The 16,782-nt window shown below is 64.9% G+C and overlaps 1 protein-coding gene across 1 annotated transcript in view; it reads left to right on the plus strand.

The window, feature by feature from the left end:
- Positions 1 to 469: 469 nt before the first annotated feature.
- LOC137461478 (liprin-alpha-2-like) overlaps positions 470 to 16,782 on the plus strand; it is a gene marked incomplete at its 5' end in the record, with an annotated part of 28,991 nt that continues 12,678 nt past the window's right edge. The window contains 9 exon segments of the mRNA XM_068171197.1: positions 470 to 571; positions 662 to 826; positions 2,659 to 2,733; positions 5,620 to 5,715; positions 6,041 to 6,262; positions 9,535 to 9,681; positions 10,608 to 10,742; positions 12,212 to 12,295; positions 13,544 to 13,675. Coding sequence (XP_068027298.1) covers positions 470 to 571; positions 662 to 826; positions 2,659 to 2,733; positions 5,620 to 5,715; positions 6,041 to 6,262; positions 9,535 to 9,681; positions 10,608 to 10,742; positions 12,212 to 12,295; positions 13,544 to 13,675 — 1,158 coding nt within the window.

The raw sequence follows: 16,782 nt of genomic DNA on the forward strand, positions 1-16,782 counted from the left end.
CTTCAGATGATCACGAACCTGATCTGCACTTACAATGGGCACTTACACTTACAATGCTCAGCCTGTCCCTCCCAGCCCTTGGCCCAAGTCCCTCCCCAGCTGTTCTGCAGCCCTTCAGATACTGGAAGCTGCTCTGAGGTCTCCCTGGAGCCTTCTCTAGCTTGCACATCCCTCACACTGCAGAGCTTCCTCCTCAGCTCCACTCTAACCCTGCCCTCCCTCAGCCCCAAGCCATTCCCCCTTGGTCTGTCCCTCAGCAAAAGTCTCTCTGCAGCCTTCCTGCAGGATCCCTTCAGGTGCTGGCAGCAGCTCTGAGGTCTCCCTGGAGCCTTCTCTCCTCTGCAGGCTGCACAGCCCCAGCTCTGCTCTCAGTGGCTGGGTCCGGGTGGGAGATGCTCCGTGCTGGAGGTGCCAGCCGCGGGTCTGTGCCCTCCATCTCCACCCTGCTCTCCTTGCCCCGTCCCCGCAGGAGTTTGCCACCCTGACCCGGGAGCTGAGCGCCTGCCGGGAGCAGCTGCTGGAGCGGGAGGAGGAGATCTCGGAGCTGAAGGCTGAGCGCAACAACACTCGGGTAAGGCTCTGCCCCCGGGGCCGCCCCGGGGCTGCCGCTGGCCCTGCCGGCCCCGGGCCGCCCACAGCCTCCTGCCTGCCCCCCCTGCAGCTGCTGCTGGAGCACCTGGAGTGCCTGGTGTCCAGGCATGAGCGCTCCCTGCGCATGACGGTGGTGAAGCGCCAGGCGCAGTCCCCCTCGGGGGTCTCCAGCGAGGTGGAGGTGCTGAAGGCTCTGAAGTCTCTCTTTGAGCACCACAAGGCGCTGGATGAAAAGGTGAGCAGGGGGCTGGCAGCTCTGCCAGCTCACCCCACGGACAGCCCCTGCTCAGGGCTGGCCTCAGCTCAGAGATGCATGGAATGGGTTGGGTTGGAAGGGAGCTCAAAGCTCAGCCAGCTCCAGCCCCCTGCCATGCCCAGGGACACCTCCCATCAGCACAGGCTGCTCCAGGCCTCATCCAGCCTGGCCCTGAGCACCTCCAGGCAGGGCACAGCCACAGCCTCCCTGGGCAGCCTGTGCCAGGCTCTCCCCAGCCTCACTCTCAGCAATCTCTTCCTCCTCTCCACTCTCAGTCTCTCCTCTCCCAGCTCAAAGCCATTGTTCCTCCTCCTGTCCCTCCCAGCCCTTGGCCCAAGTCCCTCCCCAGCTCTCCTGGAGCCCTTCAGGTTCTGCAAGGCTGCTCTGAGGTCTCCCTGGAGCCTTCTCTCCTGCAGGCTGCACAGCCCCAGCACCCTCAGCCTGTCCCCCTGGGAGAGGTTCTCCATCCTCTGCCCATCTTGGTCTCCCACCCAACTACATCAAGTCCCTCCCCAGCTCTCCTGGAGCCCTTCAGGTCCTGGAAGCTGCTCTGAGATCTCCCTGGAACTTTCTCTCAGGGAGCTGCAGAGAGCAATGAGGTCTCCCTCAGCCTCTTCTGCTCCAGGCTCAACACCCCCAGGCTCCTCAGCTGCTCCTCCCGGCCCTGTTCCTCCTCCTGTCCCTCACAGCCCTTGTCCCAAGTCCCTCCCCAGCTCTCCTGGAGCCCTTCAGCTCCTGCAAGGCTGCTCTGAGGTCTCCCTGGAGCCTTCTCTCCTCCAGGCTGCACAGCCCCAACCCTCCCAGCCGGCCCCCTGCTCTCTTCCTAGTCTCCTCACCTCCCAACCTCCTCTTCCCTCCTGCTGGATCCCATTGGTTGTGCCCTGGGGGTCCCTCTCAGGAGGGTCTTGGGCCAGCCATATGCTGCAGCCTGCTTGTGTGAGGAGCTGGGGGGCTGCCAGGTGCATGGTTGGGTCTGAGGGCACTGGGGAGGGAGGATGTCCCCCCCTGGGTCTCTCCTGTGGAGGTGCTGAGTGCTGGCATTTGGCTCCCTGCTGCAGTCCCTGCACCATGACTCTTGTTGCCCCTCCTGCTTCATTGGCCTCAGGCATCTCCTTCCCCTGACAAAAGGAATCCTCAGCCTGGCCTGGCCACCCCCAAGAGCCAGCCTGGCCCAGGCTGCTCCTCTCCAAAGTGCTTTCACTCTCCCAGGCAATGGCCTGGAGCATCCCTGAGGCTCTGAATCCACCTGAGCCTGGCTCTTGGGCAGACACAGGACCACAGCTCACAGATGTCAGGGGCTGCAAGGGACCTCCTAAGGTCATCAAGTCCAAGCCCCTGCCAGAGCAGGAGCAGAGAATCCAGCACAGGGCACACAGAACACATCCAGACAGGGCTGGAAAGGCTCCAGAGGAGACTCCACAACCTCTCTGGGCAGCCTGCTCCAGGGCTCTGGGAGCCTCACAGGGCAGAAGCTCCTCCTCATGCTGAGCTGCAACCTCCTGTGCTGCAGCTTCTATTCACTGCCCCTTGGCTTTCCCAGGGCACAGTGAGCAGAGCCTGGCCCTGTCCCCCTCCCTCCTGACCCCCAGCCCTCAGCTATTGATAGCCATTGATCAGCTCCCTCTCAGCCTTCTCCTCTCCAGACTGAACAGCCCCAGGGCTCTCAGGGCAGTGCTCCAGGTCCCTTCAGCATCCTGGGAGCTCTCCCTTGGGCTTTCTCCCACAGATCCCTGTGCCAAGGGGCTGGCAGCTGCCCTAGCCCCTGGGCATGGCTGAGGGCTGACCTCTCCCACTGTGCCACACCTCTGCAGGTCAGGGAGCGCTTGAGAGCAGCCTTGGAGCGAGTGGCAACCCTGGAGGAGCAGCTGGTGGATGCCCATCGGCAGGTAAGAGCTCTCTGGGCTTGCCTGGGCAAGCACTGGGCTGAGGCTGGGGCTGGGGCTGGGGCTGGGGCTGGGCTGAGGCTGGGGCTGGGGCTGGGGCTGGGGCTGGGGGTGGGGCTGGGCTGGGGCTGAGCTGGGGCTGGGCTGAGGCTGGGGCTGGGGCTGGGGCTGGGGCTGGGGTTGGGGCTGGGGCTGGGGCTGGGCTGAGGCTGGGGCTGGACTGGGGCTGGGCTGAGGCTGGGGCTGGACTGGGGCTGGGGCTGGGGCTGGGGCTGGAGCTGGGGCTGGGGCTGGGCTGGGGCTGGGCTGGGGCTGGGGCTGGGCTGGGGCTGGGCTGGGGCTGGGGCTGGGGCTGGGGCTGGAGCTGGGGCTGGGGCTGCTTCCTCTCCTGGCTGTGGCCTCCTGGGGGGTTTGCTGAAATCACAGAATCACCAAGGTTGGAAGAGACCTTTGCCTCCTCCTCTCCCAGTGCCTCCTCCTCCTCTCCCAGTGCCTCTTCCTCTCCCAGTGCCTCCTCCTCCTCTCCCAGTGCCTCCTCCTCTCCCAGTGCCTCCTCCTCCTCTCCCAGTGCCTCTTCCTCTCCCAGTGCCTCCTCCTCTCCCAGTGCCTCTTCCTCCTCTCCCAGTGCCTCTTCCTCTCCCAGTGCCTCTTCCTCTCCCAGTGCCTCCTCCTCCTCTCCCAGTGCCTCTTCCTCACCCAGTGCCTCCTCCTCCTCACCCAGTGCCTCTTCCTCTCCCAGTGCCTCCTCTTCTCCCAGTGCCTCCTCCTCTCCCAGTGCCTCTTCCTCTCCCAGTGCCTCTTCCTCTCCCAGTGCCTCTTCCTCCTCTCCCAGTGCCTCTTCCTCTCCCAGTGCCTCCTCTTCTCCCAGTGCCTCCTCCTCTCCCAGTGCCTCTTCCTCTCCCAGTGCCTCTTCCTCTCCCAGTGCCTCTTCCTCCTCACCCAGTGCCTCTTCCTCTCCCAGTGCCTCCTCCTCCTCTCCCAGTGCCTCTTCCTCACCCAGTGCCTCCTCCTCCTCACCCATTGCCTCCTCCTCACCCAGTGCCTCCTCTCCCAGTGCCTCCTCCTCTCCCAGTGCCTCTTCCTCTCCCAGTGCCTCTTCCTCTCCCAGTGCCTCTTCCTCTCCCAGTGCCTCCTCCTCACCCATTGCCTCCTCCTCACCCAGTGCCTCTTCCTCTCCCAGTGCCTCCTCCTCTCCCAGTGCCTCTTCCTCTCCCAGTGCCTCCTCCTCTCCCAGTGCCTGTTCCTCTCCCAGTGCCTCCTCCTCTCCCAGTGCCTCCTCCTCTCCCAGTGCCTCTTCCTCTCCCAGTGCCTCCTCCTCTCCCAGTGCCTGTTCCTCTCCCAGTGCCTCCTCCTCTCCCAGTGCCTCCTCCTCTCCCAGTGCCTCCTCCTCTCCCAGTGCCTCTTCCTCTCCCAGTGCCTCCTCCTCCTCTCCCAGTGCCTCCTCCTCCTCTCCCAGTGCCTCCTCCTCCTCTCCCAGTGCCTCTTCCTCTCCCAGTGCCTCCTCCTCCTCTCCCAGTGCCTCCTCCTCCTCTCCCAGTGTCTCCTCCTCCTCTCCCAGTGCCTCTTCCTCTCCCAGTGCCTCCTCCTCCTCTCCCAGTGCCTCCTCCTCTCCCAGTGCCTCCTCCTCCTCTCCCAGTGCCTCTTCCTCCTCTCCCAGTGCCTCTTCCTCTCCCAGTGCCTCCTCCTCCTCTCCCAGTGCCTCCTCCTCTGCCAGTGCCTCCTCCTCCTCTCCCAGTGCCTCCTCTTCCTCTCCCAGTGCCTCTTCCTCTCCCAGTGCCTCCTCTTCCTCTCCCAGTGCCTCCTCCTCCTCTCCCAGTGCCTCCTCCTCTCCCAGTGCCTCTTCCTCTCCCAGTGCCTCCTCCTCCTCACCCAGTGCCTCCTCCTCTCCCAGTGCCTCTTCCTCACCCAGTGCCTCCAGTTGCTACTCAGCCACAGGGGGAAGCCAGCAGGGACCTGAGTGCCCCAGGGCTGTACTGGCCTCTGGTGGCCCTGGTGGCCCTGCTGGGGCTGCCCTGGCCCCTAGTGGCCCTCCTGGCCCTGCTGGAGTTGCCCTGGGCCCTGGTGGCTCTGATGGAGCTGCCCTGGCCCCTGGTGGCCCTGCTGGCCCTGCTGGGGCTGCCCTGGCCCTGGTGGCCCTGGTGGCACTGATGGAGCTGCCCTGGCCCCTGCTGGCCCTGCTGGCCCTGCTGGGGCTGCCCTGGCCCCTGCTGGCCCTGCTGGGGCTGCCCTGGCCCCTGGTGGCTCTGATGGGACTGCCCTGGCCCTTGCTGGCCCTGGTGGCACTGATGGAGCTGCCCTGGCCCCTGTGGCCCTGGTGGCCCTGGTGGCCCTGCTGGAGCTGCCCTGGCCCCTGGTGGCTCTGATGGGGCTGCCCTGGCCCCTGTGGCCCTGGTGGCCCTGCGGGCCCTCCTGGAGCTGCCCTGGCCCCTGGTGGCTCTGATGGAGCTGCCCTGGCCCCTGGTGGCTCTGATGGAGCTGCCCTGGCCCCTGCTGCCCCTGCTGGGGCTGCCCTGGCCCCTGGTGGCTCTGATGGAGCTGCCCTGGCCCCTGGTGGCTCTGATGGAGCTGCCCTGGCCCCTGGTGGCTCTGATGGAGCTGCCCTGGCCCCTGGTGGCTCTGATGGAGCTGCCCTGGCCCCTGCTGCCCCTGCTGGGGCTGCCCTGGCCCCTGGTGGCTCTGATGGAGCTGCCCTGGCCCCTGCTGGCCCTGCTGGGGCTGCCCTGGCCCCTGCTGGCCCTGGTGGCACTGATGGAGCTGCCCTGGCCCCTGCTGGCCCTGCTGGGGCTGCCCTGGCCCCTGGTGGCTCTGATGGAGCTGCCCTGGCCCCTGCTGGCCCTGCTGGGGCTGCCCTGGCCCTGCTGGCCCTGCCGGAGCTGCCCTGCCCCGCAGGTGGCCGTTCTGCAGCAGGGAGCCGCTCGGGAGGTGCCGGCAGGGGACAGGGACGAGAGGGAGCCCAAGGAGGCAGCACAGAAGCTCCCCTGGAAGGTGAGTGCCCAGAAGCCTCTGCCCTGAGCCTGCTCTCCCTGGCTCCTCTTTCTCCAAGCCCCTCGTTGCCGGCTCCGGGCTGCAGGGAGCGTTTCCCCCCCTGCTATGGAGCGAACCCCCCGGGCCGAGCCCTCCCCGCCGGCTCCAGGCTGCTTCTGAGCGCAGGGGAAGTTGTGCTCCCGCTGCCGGGGGCTCTGCCTCCCAGCCCTGCCTCTGCCCTGGTGCCTGTGAGCAGCCACAGCCCAGGCTGGCCCTGAGCCCCTGCCGGTGCCAGCCTGTGCCCGGGGGCAGCCCAGGCTGCAGCTGCCTCCCTGCTGCCTTGCAGCGGCTCTCCAACGGCTCTGTGCACCCGGAGGAGGAGGCAGGGAGGGTGGTGGAGCTGCAGGAGCTCCTGGAGAAGCAGAACTTCGAGGTGGTGCAGGCCAAGGAGAGGATCTCTGCCCTGGCTGCCAGCGTGCAGGAGCTGGAGGAGGACCTGGGAACGGCCAGGAAGGACCTGATCAAATCCGAGGAGATGAGCAGCAAGTACCAGAGAGACCTCCGAGAGGTGAGGCCCTGCCCCTGCCCCCTGCCACTGCCCCCTGCCGCTGCCCCCTGGCACTGCCCCCTGACCCCTGCCCCCTGGCACTGCCCCTTGACCCTGCCCCCTGCCCCTGCCCCCTGGCACTGCCCCATGGCACTGCTCCCTGCCACTGCCCCCTGGCACTGCCCCCTGCCACTGCCCCCTGGCACTGCCCCTGCCCCCTGGCACTGCTCCCTGGCACTGCCCCCTGCTCTTGCCCCTTGGCACTGCCCCCTGGCACTGCCCCTGCCCCCTGGCACTGCTCCCTGGCACTGCCCCCTGCTCTTGCCCCTTGGCACTGTCCCCTGGCTCTGCCCCCGGCACTGCCCCTGCCCCCTGGCACTGCTCCCTGGCACTGCCCCCTGGCACTGCCCCTGCCCCCTGGCACTGCCTCCTGACCCTACCTCCTGCCCCTGCCCCCTGGCACTGCCCCATGGCACTGCTCCCTGGCACTGCTCCCTGACAATGCCCTCTGACACTGCCCCCTCTCACTGTCCTCTCTCTGTCCTCTGACCCTGCCCCCGTTCCTGCCCCCTGCCCCCTGGCAATGCCCCCTGCCCCTGCCCCCTGGCACTGCCCCCTGCCCCCTCTCACTGCCCCCTGATCCTGCCCCCTGACCCTGTCCCTGTCCCTGAGCCCTGTCCCCTGGCACTTCCCCCTGCACCCTGGCAATGCCCCCTGCCCCTTGGCACTGCCCCCTGACCCTGCCCCCTGACCCTGCCCCCTGCCCCTGCCCCCTCTCACTGCCCCCTGACACTGCCCTCTGACCCCGAGCTCTGCCCCTGCTGGGAGGACTTCCTGTGGCTGCCAGGCTCTCCCTTGCCTCCCTCTCCCACTCTGCTGGCACTCAGCACCTCTGGAGCAATGCTCCCATCACATGCCAGGCCCCAGGGATGTGCCAGGCAGCCAGGAGCTGGGTGCCCAGCTCAGCATCCACGGCCTGGCAGCCCCAGATCAGGATGGGACAGCCCCAGATCAGGATGGGGCAGCTCCAGACCAGGATGGGACAGCTCCAGATCAGGATGGGACAGCCCCAGATCAGGATGGGACAGCCCCAGATCAGGGTGGGACAGCCCCAGATCAGGATGGGACAGCTCCAGATCAGGATGGGGTAGCTCCAGATCAGGATGGGACAGCTCCAGATCAGGATGAGACAGCTCCAGATCAGGATGGGACAGCTCCAGATCAGGAAGGGACAGCCCCAGATCAGGATGGGACAGCCCCAGATCAGGATGGGACAGCTCCAGATCAGGATGGGACAGCTCCAGATCAGGATGGGACAGCCCCAGATCAGGATGGGACAGCTCCAGATCAGGAAGGGACAGCCCCAGATCAGGATGGGACAGCCCCAGATCAGGATGGGACAGCTCCAGATCAGGATGGGGCAGCTGCAGATCAGGATGGGACAGCTCCAGATCAGGATGGGACAGCCCCAGATCAGGATGGGACAGCTCCAGGTCAGGATGGGGTAGCTCCAGATCAGGATGGGACAGCCCCAGATCAGGATGTGGCAGCTCCAGATCAGGATGGGACAGCTCCAGATCAGGATGGGACAGCCCCAGATCAGGATGGGACAGCCCCAGATCAGGATGTGGCAGCTCCAGATCAGGATGGGACAGCCCCAGATCAGGATGGGACAGCCCCAGATCAGGATGGGACAGCTCCAGATCAGGATGGGACAGCCCCAGATCAGGGTGGGACAGCCCCAGATCAGGATGGGACAGCTCCAGATCAGGATGGGACAGCTCCAGATCAGGATGGGACAGCCCCAGATCAGGATGGGACAGCTCCAGATCAGGAAGGGACAGCCCCAGATCAGGATGGGACAGCCCCAGATCAGGATGGGACAGCTCCAGATCAGGATGGGACAGCCCCAGGTCAGGATGTGACAGCTCCAGATCAGGATGGGACAGCCCCAGATGAGGATGGGACAGCTCCAGATGAGGATGGGACAGCTCCAGGTCAGGATGGGGCAGCTCCAGATCAGGATGGGACAGCTCCAGGTCAGGATGGGGTAGCTCCAGATCAGGATGGGACAGCCCCAGATCAGGATGGGACAGCCCCAGATCAGGATGGGACAGCTCCAGATCAGGATGGGACAGCCCCAGGTCAGGATGTGACAGCTCCAGATCAGGATGGGACAGCTCCAGGTCAGGATGGGACAGCTCCAGATGAGGATGGGACAGCTCCAGGTCAGGATGGGGTAGCTCCAGATCAGGATGGGACAGCTCCAGGTCAGGATGGGACAGCTCCAGATCAGGGTGGGACAGCTCCAGATCAGGATGGGGTAGCTCCAGATCAGGATGGGACAGCTCCAGATCAGGATGGGACAGCCCCAGATCAGGATGGGACAGCTCCAGATCAGGATGGGACAGCCCCAGATCAGGATGGGACAGCTCCAGATCAGGATGGGACAGCTCCAGATCAGGATGGGGCAGCTCCAGATCAGGATGGGACAGCCCCAGATCAGGATGTGACAGCTCCAGATCAGGATGGGACAGCCCCAGATCAGGATGGGACAGCTCCAGATCAGGATGGGACAGCTCCAGATCAGGATGGGGCAGCTCCAGATCAGGATGGGACAGCTCCAGATCAGGATGGGACAGCCCCACATCAGGATGGGACAGCTCCAGATCAGGATGGGACAGCCCCAGATCAGGATGTGACAGCCCCAGATCAGGATGGGACAGCTCCAGATCAGGATGGGGCAGCCCCAGATCAGGATGGGACAGCCCCAGATCAGGATGGGACAGCCCCAGATCAGGATGGGACAGCTCCAGATCAGGATGGGACAGCTCCAGATCAGGATGGGACAGCTCCAGATCAGGATGGGACAGCCCCAGATCAGGATGTGACAGCTCCAGATCAGGATGGGACAGCCCCAGATCAGGATGTGACAGCTCCAGATCAGGATGGGACAGCCCCAGATCAGGATGTGGCAGCTCCAGATCAGGATGGGACAGCCCCAGATCAGGATGTGGCAGCCCCAGATCAGGATGGGACAGCCCCATATCAGGATGTGACAGATCCAGATCAGGATGTGGCAGCTCCAGATCAGGATGGGACAGCCCCAGATCAGGATGGGACAGCCCCAGATCAGGATGGGACAGCTCCAGATCAGGATGGGACAGCCCCAGATCAGGATGGGGCAGCTCCAGATCAGGATGGGACAGCCCCAGATCAGGATGGGACAGCTCCAGATCAGGATGGGACAGCCCCAGATCGGGATGTTCCTGACAGCTCCATGGCTTCCCCAGGCCCTGGCTCAGAAAGAGGACATGGAGGAGAGGATCACCACGCTGGAGAAACGCTACCTGGCAGCCCAGAGGGAGGCTACCTCCATCCATGACCTCAATGACAAGCTGGAGAACGAGCTGGCCAACAAGGAGTCCCTGCACCGCCAGGTACCACAGCTGGCACCCACACACTGCCCCTGCTGGCCTGGCAGGAGAAGTGGGGGCTGGGGCTGGGGCAGGTGGGCTGGAGCCAGGCTCTGCTGGGTGGTGCCCAAGGACAGCACAGGGGGCAGTGGTGGAAGCTGAGGTGGAAGTGCCAAGGAAACAGAAGGAGATTCTGCCCCTCTGCTCCACTCTGCTGAGCCCACAGCTGCAGCTCTGGGGCCAGCTCTGGAGCCTCTGTGCCAGGAAGGCTCTGGAGGGGCTGGAAGGTGCCCAGAGCAGGGCCAGGAGGAGGAGCAGAGGGCTGGAGCTGCTCTGCTCTGCAGACAGCCTGAGAGAGTTGGGGTTGTGCAGGCTGGAGAGGAGAAGGCTCCCAGGAGACCTCCTTGTGGCCTTCCAGGAGCTGCAGGGGGCTGCAGGAAAGCTGGGGAGGGACTTTGGAGGGGGTCAGGGAGGGATAGGGCTGGGGGGGATGGAGCAGAACTAGAAGTGGGGAGCTGGAGATTGGCTGTGAGGAAGAAGTTGTTGGGCAGGAGGGTGGTGAGAGCCTGGCCCAGGCTGCCCAGGGAGGTGGTGGAAGCCTCCTGCCTGGAGGTGTTTGCAGCCAGGCTGGAGGTGGCTGTGAGCAAGCTGCTGTGGTGTGAGGTGTCCCTGCCCATGGCAGGGGGTTGGAGCTGGCTGAGCCTTGAGCTCCCTTCCAGCCCTGCCAGCTCTGGGATTCTAGGTGGGTAGAAAGTGGCAGAGGCCTGGAGCAGGCTGCCCAGGGGGGGCTGTGGAGTCTCCTTCTCAGGAGCTATTCCAACCCCCCCTGGTTGTGTTCCTGCCCTGGCTGCTCCTGCTCTGGCTGAGGGGTTGGACTGGGTGATCTGCAGAGGTCCTGACCAGCCCCTGACGCTGATTCTGTGCCTGTGTGCCCCTGCCCTGTCCCCCAGTGTGAGGAGAAGGCCAGGCACCTGCAGGAGCTGCTGGAGCTGGCGGAGCAGAAGCTGCAGCAGACGATGCGCAAGGCGGAGACCCTGCCCGAGGTGGAGGCGGAGCTGGCCCAGCGCATCGCTGCCCTCTCCAAGGCAAGCTGGGCGGGCTGGGCCCCCAGGGCCACCACAGGGGGCAGGAAGCAGAGGGAAGGGCAGGTCTGCCCACCCACCCTGCAGTGATGGAGCCCCTGGCAGGCCCAAGCCACCCTGCCCTGCTGCCCAGACTCTGGGCTCTGCTCCCTCTGCATCCCTGACCCTGCAGGGGCAATGTCCATGCAGCTCCCTCTGCATCCCTGACCCTGCAGGGGCAGTGTCCCCAAAGCTCCCTCTGCATCCCTGACCCTGCAGGGGCAGTGTCCATGCAGCTCCCTCTGCATCCCTGACCCTGCAGGGGCAGTGTCCCCAAAGCTCCCTCTGCATCCCTGGCCCTGCAGGGGCAGTGTCCATGCAGCTCCCTCTGCATCCCTGACCCTGCAGGGGCAATGTCCCCAAAGCTCCCTCTGCATCCCTGACCCTGCAGGGGCAGTGTCCATGCAGCTCCCTCTGCATCCCTGACCCTGCAGGGGCAGTGTCCATGCAGCTCCCTCTGCATCCCTGGCCCTGCAGGGGCAGTGTCCATGCAGCTCCCTCTGCATCCCTGACCCTGCAGGGGCAATGTCCCCAAAGCTCCCTCTGCATCCCTGACCCTGCAGGGGCAGTGTCCATGCAGCTCCCTCTGCATCCCTGACCCTGCAGGGGCAATGTCCATGCAGCTCCCTCTGCATCCCTGACCCTGCAGGGGCAATGTCCATGCAGCTCCCTCTGCATCCCTGACCCTGCAGGGGCAATGTCCCCAAAGCTCCCTCTGCATCCCTGATCCTGCAGGGGCAATGTCCATGCAGCTCCCTCTGCATCCCTGACCCTGCAGGGGCAATGTCCATGCAGCTCCCTCTGCATCCCTGACCCTGCAGGGGCAATGTCCATGCAGCTCCCTCTGCATCCCTGACCCTGCAGGGGCAGTGTCCATGCAGCTCCCTCTGCATCCCTGACCCTGCAGGGGCAATGTCCATGCAGCTCCCTCTGCATCCCTGACCCTGCAGGGGCAGTGTCCATGCAGCTCCCTCTGCATCCCTGACCCTGCAGGGGCAGTGTCCATGCAGCTCCCTCTGCATCCCTGACCCTGCAGGGGCAGTGTCCATGCAGCTCTGCCCCCGTGGGGTTTGCTGCCTTCCCTCAGCTCCTTTGTCCCAGGCAGAGGTGGCTCTGCCAGCCTGAGTGACCTTCAGCTTTTGCTGGGCCCATTGTGGGATGAGGAGGAAGAGGAGGGCCCCAGGCTGGAGGGGGCAGGGGGGAGGTGTGGACAGGCACAGCCTGGCCCGTGGCAGGCTCCAGCTCCCTCTCAGAGCTCCTCCATCTCCCTTCACCTTGCTCTGGGCCACAGCTCCCAGTGCAGCATGGCTGGGGGCAGGCAGAGGGGAGGTTGCTGTGTCCTGGGGAGGGCTGTGGGGATGGGGGGAGGGGCACAGGAGGGGGCTCTTGGCTCTGGGGAGCATCACCCCAGAGGGCTGCTCTGCTTTTCCCAGGCAGAAGAGAGGCATGGGAGCATCGAGGAGCACCTGAGGCAGCTGGAGAGCCAGCTGGAGGAGAAGAACCAGGAGCTGGCCAGGGTGAGTGGGGGAGCCCTTGCAGGCCCTGCTCCAGCCTCAGTGTGCACAGCATGGATCAGAGAATCATTCAGGCTGGAAAAGACCTTCCAGGCCACCAAGGCCAACCATTAACCTACTGTACCAAGGCCAGCACTGAGCCACATCCCCAAGCACCACCTCTACACAGCTTTCAAACCCCTCCACCACCTCCCTGGGCAGCCTGACCTCCCTTTTTGCTCATGTCCAGGGCTGCTGCTGGGTTTGCTGCTGCCCCTGCAGCAGGATGGGAAGAGGATCCTGGTTGATTCTTTCTCATCCAGGCCCCCTCAAACTAGAGTGACCCTCCCTAGAGCCTGGGAGGAGGTCCCTGAGCCTGGGGGCAGGAGGAGCAGGAGACCTGGTGGCAGGAGGAGCAGGAGCCCTGGGAGCAGGAGGAGCAGGAGCCCTGGGGACAGAGGAGCAGGAGCCCTGGGGGCAGAGGAGCAGGAACCCTGGGGGCAGAGGAGCAGGAGCCCTGGGGGCAGGAGGTCCCTGAGCCCTGGTGGCAGGAGGAGCAGGAGACCTGGGGGCAGGAGGAGCAGGAGCCCTGGGGGCAGGAGGAGCAGGAGCCCTGGGGGCAGAGGAGCAGGAGCCCTGGGGGCAGGAGGAGCAGGAGCCCTGGGAGCAGGAGGAGCAGGAGCCCTGGGGGCAGAGGAGCAGGAGCCCTGGGGGCAGAGGAGCAGGAGCCCTGGGGGCAGGAGGGGCAGGAGACCTGGGGGCAGAGGAGCAGGAGCCCTGGGGGCAGAGGAGCAGGAGCCCTGGGGGCTGAGGAGCAGGAGCCATGGGGGCAGAGGAGCAGGAGCTCTGGGGGCTGAGGAGCAGGAGCCCTGGGGGCAGAGGAGCAGGAGCCCTGGGGGCAGAGGAGCAGGAACCCTGGGGGCAGAGGAGCAGGAGCCCTGGGGGCAGGAGGAGCAGGAGCCCTGGGGGCTGAGGAGCAGGAGCCTGGGGGCAGAGGAGCAGGAGTCCTGGGGGAAGAGGAGCAGGAGCCCTGGGGGCAGGAGGTCCCTGTGCCCTGGGGGCAGAGGAGCAGGAGCCCTGGGGGCACAGGAGCAGGAGCCCTGGGGGCAGGAGGAGCAGGAGCTCTGGGGGCTGAGGAGCAGGAACCCTGGGGGCAGAGGAGCAGAAACCATGGGGACAGAGGAGCAGGAGCCCTGGGGGCAGAGGAGCAGGGGCCCTGGGGGCACAGGAGCAGACCCCCTGCCCTGCCATGGCCCTGGCTGTGTGTTGCAGGCTCGCCAGAGGGAGAAGATGAACGAGGAGCACAACAAGAGGCTGTCAGACACCGTGGACAGGCTGCTGAGCGAGTCCAACGAGAGGCTGCAGCTGCACCTCAAGGAGAGGATGGCAGCCTTGGAGGAGAAGGTAGAGCCTGGTGGGCAGGGGCTCCTCTGTGGGGCTGCCCAGGAGGGTTGAGGGGCTGCAGCCCCTCCAGCACGGAGCCTCAGCCAGCTCAGCACAGGGAAGCAGCTGTGCAGGGCTGGAGAAATGGCCACATGCAGGATGCCAGCTGGGGGCTGGGGCTGGGGGGAGCAGCCCTGCCTCCAGCCAGCCCTCACCCACAGAGACCCACTCCCCACCTTCCACCTCCAGCAGCAGGACTTGGCCTGCTCCATTCCCCTGCTTCCCTGTGCCCCCTGCAGCACAGCCTCAACTGCAGCCTGCACTCAGCTCTCAGAGCAAACCCTGCTGCAGCCTGCAGGGGAGAATGCAGCCCTCACACTCCCCCTGCAGCCTTCATCCTCTCCCTGCTGCCTTCATCCTCTCCCTGCAGCCTTCATCCTCTCCCTGCAGCCTTCACCCTCCCTCTGCAGCCTTCATCCTCTCCCTGCAGCCTTCACCCTCCCTCTGCAGCCTTCATCCTCTCCCTGCAGCCTTCATCCTCTCCCTGCAGCCTTCACCCTCTCCATGCAGCCTTCATCCTTTCCCTGCAGCCTTCATCCTCTCCATGCAGCCTTCATCCTCTCCCTGCAGCCTTCACCCTCCCTCTGCAGCCTTCATCCTCTCCCTGCAGCCTTCATCCTCTCCCTGCAGCCTTCACCCTCTCCATGCAGCCTTCATCCTCTCCCTGCAGCCTTCATCCTCTCCCTGCAGCCTTCACCCTCTCCCTGCAGCCTTCATGCTCTCCCTGCAGCCTTCATCCTCTCCCTGCAGCCTTCATGCTCTCCCTGCAGCCTTCACCCTCTCCATGCAGCCTTCACCCTCTCCCTGCAGCCTTCACCCTCTCCATGCAGCCTTCACCCTCTCCACGCAGCCTTCATCCTCTCCACGCAGCCTTCATCCTCTCCCTGCAGCCTTCATCCTCCCCTGCAGCCTTCACCCTCTCCCTGCAGCCTTCACCCTCTCCACACAGCCTTCACCCTCTCCACACAGCCTTCACCCTCTCCCTGCAGCCTTCATGCTCTCCCTGCAGCCTTCATCCTCTCCCTGCAGCCTTCATCCTCTCCCTGCAGCCTTCACCCTCTCCCTGCAGCCTTCACCCTCTCCATGCAGCCTTCATCCTCTCCCTGCAGCCTTCATCCTCTCCCTGCAGTCTTCATCCTCTCCCTGCAGTCTTCACCCTCTCCCTCCAGCCTTCACCCTCTCCTTGCAGCCTTCACCCTCTCCCTGCAGCCTTCACCCTCTCCCTGCAGTCTTCATCCTCTCCCTGCAGCCTTCATCCTCTCCTTGCAGTCTTCATCCTCTCCCTGCAGCCTTCATCCTCTCCCTGCAGTCTTCACCCTCTCCCTGCAGCCTTCACCCTCTCCCTGCAGCCTTCATTCTCTCCCTGCAGCCTTCACCCTCTCCATGCAGCCTTCACCCTCTCCCTGCAGTCTTCATCCTCTCCCTGCAGCCTTCATCCTCTCCCTGCAGTCTTCATCCTCTCCCTGCAGCCCTCACACTCCCCCTGCAGCCTTCACCCTCCCCCTGCAGCCTTCACCCTCTCCCTGCAGCCTTCATTCTCTCCCTGCAGCCTTCACCCTCTCCCTGCAGCCTTCACCCTCTCCCTGCAGCCTTCACCCTCTTCATGCAGCCTTCATCCTCTCCACACAGCCTTCACCCTCTCCCTGCAGCCTTCACCCTCTCCATGCAGCCTTCACCCTCTCCCTGCAGCCTTCACCCTCCCCCTGCAGCCTTCACCCTCTCCCTGCAGCCTTCATTCTCTCCCTGCAGCCTTCACCCTCTCCCTGCAGCCTTCACCCTCTCCATGCAGCCTTCATCCTCTCCCTGCAGCCTTCATCCTCTCCCTGCAGTCTTCATCCTCTCCCTGCAGTCTTCACCCTCTCCCTCCAGCCTTCACCCTCTCCTTGCAGCCTTCACCCTCTCCCTGCAGTCTTCATCCTCTCCCTGCAGCCTTCATTCTCTCCCTGCAGCCTTCATCCTCTCCCTGCAGCCTTCATCCTCTCCCTGCAGCCTTCATTCTCTCCCTGCAGCCTTCATCCTCTCCCTGCAGTCTTCACCCTCTCCACGCAGCCTTCATCCTCTCCCTGTATCCTTCATCCTCTCCCTGCAGCCTTCACCCTCTCCACGCAGCCTTCATCCTCCCCCCCTTCCCCCCCTGCCCATCACCCTCACCCTCTGCCTCAGCCCCTCCCTCCCCCCAGGCCCAGCCTGTTTTGCCTTCTCCAAGCCAGGGCAGAGTCCTTGAGCAGCCTCCCAGCTCCTCCCCTGCTGCTCCCAGGGCTGAGCTCTCCTCTGAGTTGCAGCTGGAGCTGCTGCTGCCCCACTTCAGCTGTGGGGGTGAGGATGGACCTGGCAGTGCCAGGGGGAGCTCAGCCCTCCACACTTCTCCTCTCCTGGGGTCCCTGCAGGCTCCCCTTGGGGAGTCAGAGCACGGAGGGCTCCCATGCCCCTGCTGATCCCTCCAGGATCTGCCTCCCTGCTGCTCTGTGCCTGCTGTGCCCAGCCAGGCCCAGCAGTGCCAGCCTGGGCCAGGCCTTCAGCAGTTGGCTGAGTGGCTCTGGATGAAAAGCAGGACCCAGCACGTTTGGGGCTGGGCTCCAATTCCCATCAGAGCGATGGCAGCTGCCAAAGGGGCAGCAGCAGCTCCCCAGCAAGCTGCAGACACTGGCTCCCCCAGAGAGACTCTTCAGTGGGCACCAGTGGTGCTGCCTGGCTGCCAGCACCTCCCAGGGAGGTCAGACAGGGGCACAGAGATCTCCTGCCCCTTCCCCAGCTTAGACCTGCAAGTGAAAGAAAGTCCTGAACCTGTTTGAGCAGGGCCAGAGGAGGCCACAGCAGTGCTCTGCTGGGAGCCCAGGCTGAGAGGCTTGGGGTTGTGCAGCCTGGAGAGGAGAAGGCTCCAGGGAGAGCTCCTGGTGGCCTTGCAGTGCTGAAAGGAGCCTGGAAGAAAGCTGGGGACAGAGTTTAGAGCAGGGCCTGATGTGCCAGGCCAAGGGGAGATGGTTTGGAACTGCAAGAGGCAGCTTGAGAGTGGAGAGAAGGAGAAATGTTTGGTGCTGAGGGTGGGGAGAGCCTGTGCCAGGCTGCCC

Source organism: Melanerpes formicivorus, unplaced genomic scaffold, assembly GCF_026170545.1.
Source record: "Melanerpes formicivorus ecotype bairdi unplaced genomic scaffold, bMelFor1.0.p_v2 SCAF_2328, whole genome shotgun sequence".
NCBI classification, from domain to species: domain Eukaryota; kingdom Metazoa; phylum Chordata; class Aves; order Piciformes; family Picidae; genus Melanerpes; species Melanerpes formicivorus.